This window comes from Salmo salar, chromosome 07, assembly GCF_965601325.2.
Source record: "Salmo salar chromosome 07, fSalSal1, whole genome shotgun sequence".
NCBI classification, from domain to species: Eukaryota; Metazoa; Chordata; class Actinopteri; order Salmoniformes; family Salmonidae; genus Salmo; species Salmo salar.
Genome location: NC_138297.1, coordinates 31992321 through 32002212, shown reverse-complemented (window position 1 = coordinate 32002212; position 9892 = coordinate 31992321). Strand labels below are relative to the sequence as shown.

At 42.3% G+C, this 9892-nt stretch overlaps 1 protein-coding gene across 1 annotated transcript in view; it reads right to left on the bottom strand.

Annotated features, from left to right (window-relative positions):
• Positions 1-262: 262 nt before the first annotated feature.
• The window catches only part of col4a5 (collagen, type IV, alpha 5 (Alport syndrome)), an 87400-nt gene continuing 77770 nt past the window's right edge, over positions 263-9892 (bottom strand). Inside the window, exons 44-48 of the mRNA XM_014207141.3 lie at positions 3299-3511; positions 2802-2979; positions 2533-2647; positions 2138-2310; positions 263-1913 (exon numbers count right to left, since the gene is read on the bottom strand). Of these exons, the coding sequence (XP_014062616.1) occupies positions 1832-1913; positions 2138-2310; positions 2533-2647; positions 2802-2979; positions 3299-3511 (761 nt within the window). The 3' untranslated portion in view covers positions 263-1831. The remainder of the gene's footprint in view (positions 1914-2137; positions 2311-2532; positions 2648-2801; positions 2980-3298; positions 3512-9892) is intronic.

Sequence of the window (9892 nt, the reverse complement as noted above, 5' to 3'; positions counted from 1 at the left end):
TTTCTTTTTATGGGCTTTGAGATTATTTTCTGTATTACAAGTTAAATACATTATTATTATATAATATCCCTAGTCATTGTCTGTCATAGTCAATGTCTCCTTGAAGCTTGGCTCTGTAGGATTCAAGTTTATTATGTGAGCTGCAGGCATGTTGATAAGACAGTGCACAGAAACATATTAGTCAAAGTACTGGAACAGAGCACTTAAGTGTGCACTAGAAGTGTGCACTTCCAAGATAGGGGAGAAACGTTTCCACACAAAACAATGGACATTGGGTTTATTTTTCAGTCTTAAAAGTTTATAACAACTTCTGGATAACATTAAAAAAAAAGATTTTTTGAAATTAATGTCACCCCATGATGACATTACAAATGAAAAATAAGCTTTGAAAAACAACATCACAGGAAGAATCATCCCCCCACAGCTCTCCTTGTTGACCGTAGAATAGAATAAGAAAGAATAGAACAAATCCTATTTGATTCTATTCTCGCAGTACGTAACATTACGTGCATACCTACCACACGCTAGTTCATAGTGGGACAACCTAGACCAGTGTTAAGATGTGAATTCATATCAATAATATACATTTTCAGAAGTGGATTTTATTATCAACCTGTTATGGCATGAAATCGGGTCATTTTCTAACCCCCCCATTTAACGATAGATTACTAGTAGAAATCAAATACAAAAGTTTGAGTGATTGGCATTATCATACACAGTACATGATCATAATAGGATAGGGTTTTTGATTGGTTGACAGGGAAACTCTGTTTACTCAGTTTCGTTGTCATGCCAATAGTTTTGTGAAATGTGAAAAAAAATGTACCTTTTGGAGATAAAAATAATGAATGTTGGAAAAAAAACTCCCGCCCGCAGCCAAATAGTATATATACTTTTTATTTTTAAATATATATATATATATATATATATATATATATATATATATATATATATAAAATACTGTTTAATTCATAGACGTACAATATCTGAATGAGTGCGTGTATATGTGAGCGAGTGAATGCGTGAGTGTGTGAATGAGTGCATGAATCAATTAAATGAGTGAAGACGAGTGAACAAACAAAAACAACCCAGAAATTCATAATATAGCTAAGTACCTGTTTTATGTCTTACAACTATAAAGGTGTTTTACATAATATACACATTTAATTACTTACAAAAAGAGAAAAGAGGCCTAGAGTTAACAGGCTGGGAGAGACAGCAGTGTTAGTACCACCAAGGAGAAAAAAACTAAAAAAGAAAGAATAACAGAAAGATTTAATAAAAATGAAAACCTAGAAAAACGCAGTCTCGCTAAGAAAGCTCATCAGTGCATCTCTTCTCTTTGATGTTCCGACGTCAAAGTGCCGATTTGGTAACACGGAGACAACTCCACTCGTTTGTAAAACACAAAAAGAAAAAAAAAGAAAAAATGAAAGAAGAATCTGTCTAAAAATGAAATGTTTGTACCACCCTCTGTACTGTACTGAAATCTAAATATATTTTTTTGTTGTTGAAACAAAATAACAATTTTTAAAAGATAAAAATAAAGATAAAAATAAAATGCACTTTTGTCACACAAGGCACCTTTCGTGTTTTTTTTGTGTTTCTTTTTGACGTACTTGAGGTATTAAAATAGAAGAAAAGACTAAATAGATTCATTTTTTCAACGTTTTTTCTTTTGTTGCTGTGTTGCACAGTAGCACCATTTAAGTTGTCGTTTCCGGAAGACAATACACCATTGGAATTCCACCTTGTCACGGAGACATCATCATCACCACGCCACCGCCATGTTCGTTGTCGGTTGTCCCCGGCAACGGTTGCCGCTGCGCTGTTACGTCCTCTTCATACAGACCACACAGCGGCTGACGCGTGTCCGCAGGTTACCTGCTTTCAGCGTCTCCGACTGTGGCTTCCTGTTAGGGGTCAGGGGTTAGAGGTCAGGGTTTGGCATCACTGTATGGGCTCTCAGATCTTTACATTTTATATGAAAATTACCCATCTCAAGCAAATAACTACATTATCTAATGCTTTCAGTGTAATTTCTCATTACTCAGGATCAATCAACCAATCAGTTATTTAATAAATCAATTACTGAGGGGAAAAAACCCATCATAATCTCTGCAACATTCTCTCGTACCTGAACATTTCTGATTGGTCGACGGTGGCCAGCCAGAAGCTGTAGGAGTTGCCGTAGTAGTTGCAGGTTCCCCGACCGTGGCACTCGATGAAGGGAGCGCTTCGGAATTCCTCTAGACAGGACCCAGGAGAGGCCAGAGCCTGACCCGAACCCTCAGCACCAGCACTAGTGTGCTGTTATAAAAAGAGAGAGGGAGGGAGAGGAGGAGGGGAGTGGGAGGGATTGGTGGAGAAAGGTAAATGTGTGTGTTCATATGGTGGCTTAAACACACTTAAAATGTCAAACTTGATTCCTGTGTGTGTGTGTGTGTGTGTGTGTGTGTGTGTGTGTGTGTGTGTGTGTGTGTGTGTGTGTGTGTGTGTGTGTGTGTGTGTGTGTGTGTGTGTGTGTGTGACCATCATGAAGGAGTATCCGATCCACAGTGGTTCCCAGTAGCTGGGGCAGGTGGGGATCTGAATGGTCTGACTGTGTACAGCGATCACCATGGCAGGGGCCTCACACACTGCACACCTAAAACACACACACACACAGAGGAGTGGTTAAATACACACACTCAGACATGATCACAGTCTCCTATTGTATCTTGTCTCCTCTATATGCCCTCCGTCCATCCCTCCTTCCCTCTTTACCTTCATGCCTTTCCCCTCCCTCCATCCCGCTCTACCTGCTGATGTAAGGTTTGATGCCCTCTCCGGTGATGGGGGCCATAGTCATGGGCATGGGCGTGGGTGTGGACAGCCAATAGGAGTAGTCGTTACGGGAGGCGAAGTTACACACGTTGTTGATGTTACAGAACATGAATGGCATGGTGCTGAACCGGCGCAGGCAACTACCAGCAGTTCCTAGAGAGAGGGAGTAGAGGAAAGAGGGGCGACAGGATGGGGAGAGATGAAGAGGAGGGGCGAGAGGATGGGTGGGAGAAAGAGAGGGAAGGGAGGACGGAGGGGCAAGAAGATGGGGAGAAGAGATAGGGAGAGGTGAGGGAGTAAGGAGAGGAGAGGGATGAGAAGAGGGGGGGAAGGAGGAGAGTTGAATAATTTTTTTCCAGCTTTGAACTATTTCCTATGTGTGTGTGTGTGTGTGTGTGTGTGCGACCACGCATGTGTGTGCATGCGTCTTTGTGTACCAGCTTGTATATATAACTCCAGTCTCCATCCTTACCCAGATCCTGTCCGTGTGCCCTCTCGTTGCCCTGTACGTAGAGTAGAGAGTAGCCATCGTAGATGAGGCTGGTGCCCTCTGGGCAGAGGGGGACGTCCTCGCCCTGGCTGTGTCTGGTGATCAGGAAGCCGTGCGCCACAGAGGCAGATCCAGATGGACCTGGGGGGCCCTGCAGGCCATCTGAACCAGGGGGACCGGGATATCCACGCTCACCTGGGAACAGGGGATAGAAGGGATAAAAGACAAAGCATGGGGAACATTAACAACTCATTGAATTGTATAATACCACATAACTCAGGCAGAGGAAAGTTCTTGGCAGAGTAAGATGTGCTACAATGATCAGTAAAGCCTTGTTCACACTACAGGCCTTAATTCTCAAATCATTTAAAAATAAATCCGTTTTGGAAGACTGACTGTCCAAACAGCGAGTTACACATGTCCAAATCGGATTTGTGTATGTTCAGACTTTAGTCATTTGCAGACATGGCTATGGTAGTTGTCATGGTAATAGCGGGTGTCTGTGCAGTAGTGTTGGCTGATTGGCGGTGATGCTCGTGCTCCCTCTCAATCAGAAGTTATGTAGCAAGCTAAGGTGACAACTACGCCTGCCATAGAACTCTCCCAGTTGCTTTGAATGTTCGAAATTACAGTGTACGAACACTAAAGCCTCAAAGGATAAGATGATCCACCTTTCAAAACAAGTCATTTTTGGCTAGCAACAACAGTCAACTAGTTAGCTAGGTAGCTGTTTAGCTTGCTAGCACATTCTCAAATTTGTTTGTAAACAATTAACAAGCTAGTAATACCACGTTCTTGTCAAACTGTCAACAGAGTAGCTAGCATGCAACAATATAAGCCAAAAAACAGTTTACAAACCACTTCTGGGGAAAAAAACCCAGATTTAACTATTTAGACACAGGTCACATGGCCAGAAATCTGATTTGCATCTGGCTTGAAATATCTGATTCAGACTGCAGAAAAATGATCATATTAGAATCAAACTGCCAGTGTGAAAGCTTTAGATGTGCTGTAATTAATAAGGATGTAACGATTCACCATATCGGTCCCCGATTCAAATGTTTAAGATGCAAGTGCATCGGTCCGCGGACCCCAAACTGATTAAAATGTAGCATACAATTTATTATGTGACTTGTTAAGCACATTTTTACTCCTGAACTTATTTAGGCTTGCCATAACAAAGGGGTTAAATACTTATTGACTCAAGACATTTCAGATATTCATTTTTTATTCATTTGTAAAAAAAAAAAAAAATCTAAAAACATAGTTCCACTTTGACATTTACATTTTAGTCATTTAGCAGGCGCTCTTATCCAGGGCGACTTACAGTAGTGAATGCATACATTTCAAACATTTTTTCCCCCATACTGGTCCCCCATGGGAATCAAACCCACAACCCTGGCGTTGCAAACACCATGCTCTACCAACTGAGCCACATGGGACCATTTTAAATTCAGGCTGTAACACAATAAAAAAAGTCAAGGGTGTGAATACTTTCTGAAGGCACTGTACCTGCTGAACAGGGCTTACAATATATCTTATTTTAATAATAATTGATTGGATTTATATAGGCCTTTTCTACCAACTGAGGTACTCAAAACACTTTACATAGTAGAGCTTAACTCACCTCATCCACCACAAATGTGTAGCACCCACCTGGGTGATGCATAGCAACCATTTTTGTGCCAGAACACTCACCACACATCAGCTGGAGAGGTGAGCAGTGATATACAGTACCAGTCAAAAGTTTGGACACACCTACTCGTTCAACGGTTTTTCTTTATTTTTTACTATTTTCTTTCATTGTAGAATAATAGTGAAGACATCAAAACTATGAAATAACACATATGGAATCATGTAGTAACCAAAAAAGTGTTAATCAAATATTTTATATTTGAGATTCTCAAAGTAGCCACCCTTTGCCCTGATGACAGCTTTGCACACTCTTGGCATTCTCTCAACCAGCTTCATGAGGTTGTCACCTGGAATGCATTTCAAATAACAGGTGTGCCTTGTTAAAAGTTAATTTCTGGCATTTCTTTCCAAGTTGATGCATTTGAGCCAATCAGTTTTGTTGTGACAAGGTAGGGTTGGTACACAGAACATAGCCTTATTTGGTAAAATACTAAGTCCATATTATGGCAAGAACAGCTCAAATAAGCAAAGAGAAACAACAGTCCATCATTACTTTAAAACAAGAAGGTCAGTCAAAATTTCAAGAACTTAAAGTTTCTTCAAGTGCAGTCGCAAAAACCATCAAGCACTATGATGAAACTGGCTCTCATGAGGACCACTGTAACGATGTGCTCTGAGAGTCGGGAAGCAAGTTCAGGGAGTGAGTGTTTTAATAAATAAATGCAACATAATACAAAACAAGAAACACGAACAATGCACAGACATGAAACTGAAACAGCAACAATGATGCCTCACCTAAGGGAAGCATCAGGGAGTGTTTTTTTTGTTTTTGTTTCAGTAGGAATGACGTCGGGTCCAGGAGCCCCTACAGGCTCTCATGCCTCAGCCGGATCGCCAGGCTCCCCTGCCTCCGCCGGCTCGTCAGGCTCTCATGCCTCAGCCGGATCGCCAGGCTCCCCTGCCTCAGCCGGTGTGTCAGGTTCCCACGCATCAGCAGGAGTGACCGGTCCGCTCCTGATCCCTGGGATCGTCCCTTTGGTTGGCGTCCTGCTGCTGGAGCCGAACGCTCCGGGTTGTGGGTACCCCGCCACGTATGCTTTCTCCGGCGCTCTAGGTCGCCATGCTCCCGTGTCTCAGCCGGACTGACAGGTTTCCCGCGCCTCAGCAGAGGTGACCGGTCCGCTCCTGATCCCCGGGATTGTCATTTTGGTCGGCATCATGCGGCTGGGGCCGCACGTCAGGGAGGGGGTACTGTCATGTGTGCTCCCTCTCCGGCCTCTAGGTCACCAGGCTGCTCGTTATGGCGCACACCTGTCCCCATCCTTACACGCACCTGTGCGTCGTCAGACTCACCTGGACTCCATCACTTTCCTGATGACCTTCCCTATATATGTCACTCCCTTTGGTTCATTCCCCAGGCGTCATTGTTTCTGTTTCATGTCTGTGTGCTGTTAGTGTTTCTTGTTTTGGATAATGTTTATTTTATTAAAACACTCACTCCCTGAACTTGCTTCCCGACTCTCAGCGCATATCGTTATATCCACCACAGGAAAGGACGACCCAGAGTTACCTCTGCTGCAGAGGATAAGTTCATTAGAGTTACCAGCCTCAGAAATTGCAGCCCAAGTAAATGCTTCACAGAGTTCAAGTGACATGTGTATATCAACTGTTCAGAGGAGACTGTGTGATTCAGGCCTTCATGATCGAATTGCTGCAAATAAACCTCTACTAAAGGACACAAATAAGAAAAAGTGACTTGCTTGGGCCAAGAAACACGAGCAATGGACATTAGACCGGTGGAAATTTGTACTTTGGTCTGATGAGTCCAAATGTGAGACTTTTGGTTCCAACCGACGTGTCTTTGTGAGACGCAGAGTAGATGAACGGATGATCTCCGCATGTGTGGTTCCCACCGTGAAGCATGGAGGAGGAGGAGTGATGGTGTGGGGGTGCTTTTCTGGTGACACTGTCAGTGATTTATTTAGAACTCAAAGCATACAACCAGCATGGCTACCACAGCATTCTGCAGCGATTCACCATCCCGTCTGGTTTGCGCTTAGTGGGACTCTCAATTGTTTTTCAACAGGACAATGACCCAACACACCTACAGGCTGCGTAATGGCTATTTGACCAAGAAGGAAAGTGATGGAGGGCTGCATCAGATGACCTGTCCTCTACAATCACCAGACCTTAACCCAATTGAGATGGTTTGGGATGAGTTGGACCGTAGAGTGAAAGAAAAGCAGCCAACAAGTGCTCAGCATATGTGGGAAGTCCTTCAATACTGTTGGGAAAAGCATTCCAGGTGAAGCTGGTTGAGAGAATGCCAAGAGTGTGCAAAGCTGTCATCAAGGCAAAGGGTGTCTACTTTGAAGAATCTAAATGTAATATATTATGATTTGTTTAACACTTCTTTTTTACTACATGATTCCATATGTGCTATTTCATAGTTTTGATGTCTTCACTATTATTCTACAATGTAGAAAATAGTAAAAATAAAGAAAAACCCTTGAATGAGTAGGTGTGTCCAAACTTCTGACTGGTACTGTATGCCAATAAGGAATGAGGGGGAGGAATTTAGCCATGACACTAGGGTTAACACCACTGCTCTTACAATAAGTGCCATGGAATTTTCAAAGACCACAGTGAGTCAGGAAATCCGTTTAACATCCCATCCAAAAGACGGCACCCTACGCAAGGCAATGTCCCCTTCACCCCCTTGGGGCATTGGGATCTCCTTAGACCAGAGGGAATAGTGCCCCTTCCTGGCACTCCAACACCACATCCAGGACCGACCTTGCTTAGCTTCAGAGGCAAGCCAGCAGTGGGATGAAGGGTGGTACAGTATGCTGGTGGCATTGATTGTTCAGTTTCACCATCAGCGATACTTTTGGTAGTTTTGCTTTAAACAATCAGTGTATATGGTAAGTTTTAAATATACAGAGTAAAGTTGATAACGAGGACAGCAATCAAGTTTGCAAGGTGCACTGCAGTGCCTAAGTGAGAGGAGAAGAGAATATCAATCCGTTAAAACTTCCAGTCAAAACCATTTGATTTTGAGATGGAGGTGAAATCCAAAGTGCTATATAGTGCTAAAGTGCCTTCAGAAAATATTCATACCCCTTGACTTATTCTACATTTTGTTGTGTTACAATCTGAATTCAAAATAGATAGATAGATTTATTCTCACCCATCTACACACAATTATGCCTTACCGCATTACGACAACGTAAAACATGTTTTTAGAAAAAATGTTAAATACAGAAATATCTCATCAGCATTCACACCCCTTTGCTATGACACTCCAAATTGAGCTCAGGTGCATCCAATTTCCTTCGATCATCCTTGAGACGTCACTACAACTTGATTGGAGTCCACCTGAAGCCAATCCAATTGTTTGGACATGATTTAGAAAGAAACCCACCTGTCTATATAAGGTCCCACAGTTGACAGTGTATATAAGAGCTGAAACTATATCACGACATCCAAGAAACTGTCCATAGATCTCCGAGATAGAATTGTGATGAGGCAAATACAGTGGCAAGAAAAAGTATGTGAACCTTGAGCTCTGCATAAATTGGTCATCAGATTTGATCTGATCTTCATCTAAGTCACAACAATAGACAAACATAGTGTGCTTAAATTAATAACACACAAATTATTGTATTTTTCTTGTCTATATTGAATACATCATTTAAACATTCACAGTGTAGGTTGGAAAAAGTATGTGAACCCCTAGGCTAATGACTTCTCCAAAAGTTAATTGGAGTCAGGAGTCAGCTAACGTGGAGTCCAATCAATGAGATGAGTTTGGTTAGAGCTGCCTTGCCCTATAAAATCCCTCACAAAATTGGAGTTTGCTATTCACAAGAAGAATTGCCTGATGTGAACCATGCCTCGAACAAAAGAGATCTCAGAAGACCTAAGATTAAGAATTGTTTACTTGCATAAAGCTGTAAAGGGTTACAAAAGTATCTCTAAAAGCCTTGATGTTCATCAGTCCACGGTATGACAAATTGTCTATAAATGGAGAAAGTTCAGCACTGTTGCTGATACGTAAAACACTAAACAAGAATGGTGTTCATGGGAGGACACCACGGAACAAGCCACTGCTGTCCAAAAAAAACATTGCTGCACATCTGAAGTTTGCAAAAGTGCACCTGGATGTTCCACAGCGCTACTGGCAAGATATTCTGTGGACAGATGAAACTACAGTTGAGTTGTTTGGAAGGAACACACAACACTATGTGTGGAGAAAAAAAGGCACAGCACCTCATCCCAACTGTATGGTGGAGGGAGCATCATGGTTTGGGGCTGCTTTGCTGCCTCAGGGCCTGGACAACTTGCTATCATCGACGGAAAAATGAATTCTCAAGTTTATCAAGACTTTTTGCAGGAGAATGTAAGGCTATCTGTCCACCAATTGAAGCTCAACAGAAGTTGGGTGATGCAACAGGACAATGACCCAAAACACAGAAGTAAATCTACAACAGAATGGCTTCAACAGAAGAAAATACGCCTTCTGGAGTGGCCCAGTCAGAGTCCTGACCTCAACCCGATTGAGATGCTGTGGCATGACCTCAAAAGAGCAGTTCACACCAGACATCCCAAGAATATTGCTGAACTGAAACAGTTTTGGAAAGAGGAATGGTCCAAAATTCCTCCTGACCGTTGTGCAGGTCTGATCCGCAACTACAGAAAACGTTTGGTTGAGGTTATTGCTGCCAACGGAGGGTCAACCAGTTATTAAATCCAAGGGTTCACATACTTTTCCCACCCTGCACTGTGAATGTTTACACAGTGTGTTCAATAAAGACATGAAAACATATAATTGTTTGTGTGTTATTAGTTTAAGCAGACTGTGTTTGTCTATTGTTGTGACCTAGATGAAGATCAGATTACATTTTATGACCAATTTATGCAGAAATCCAGGTATTTCCA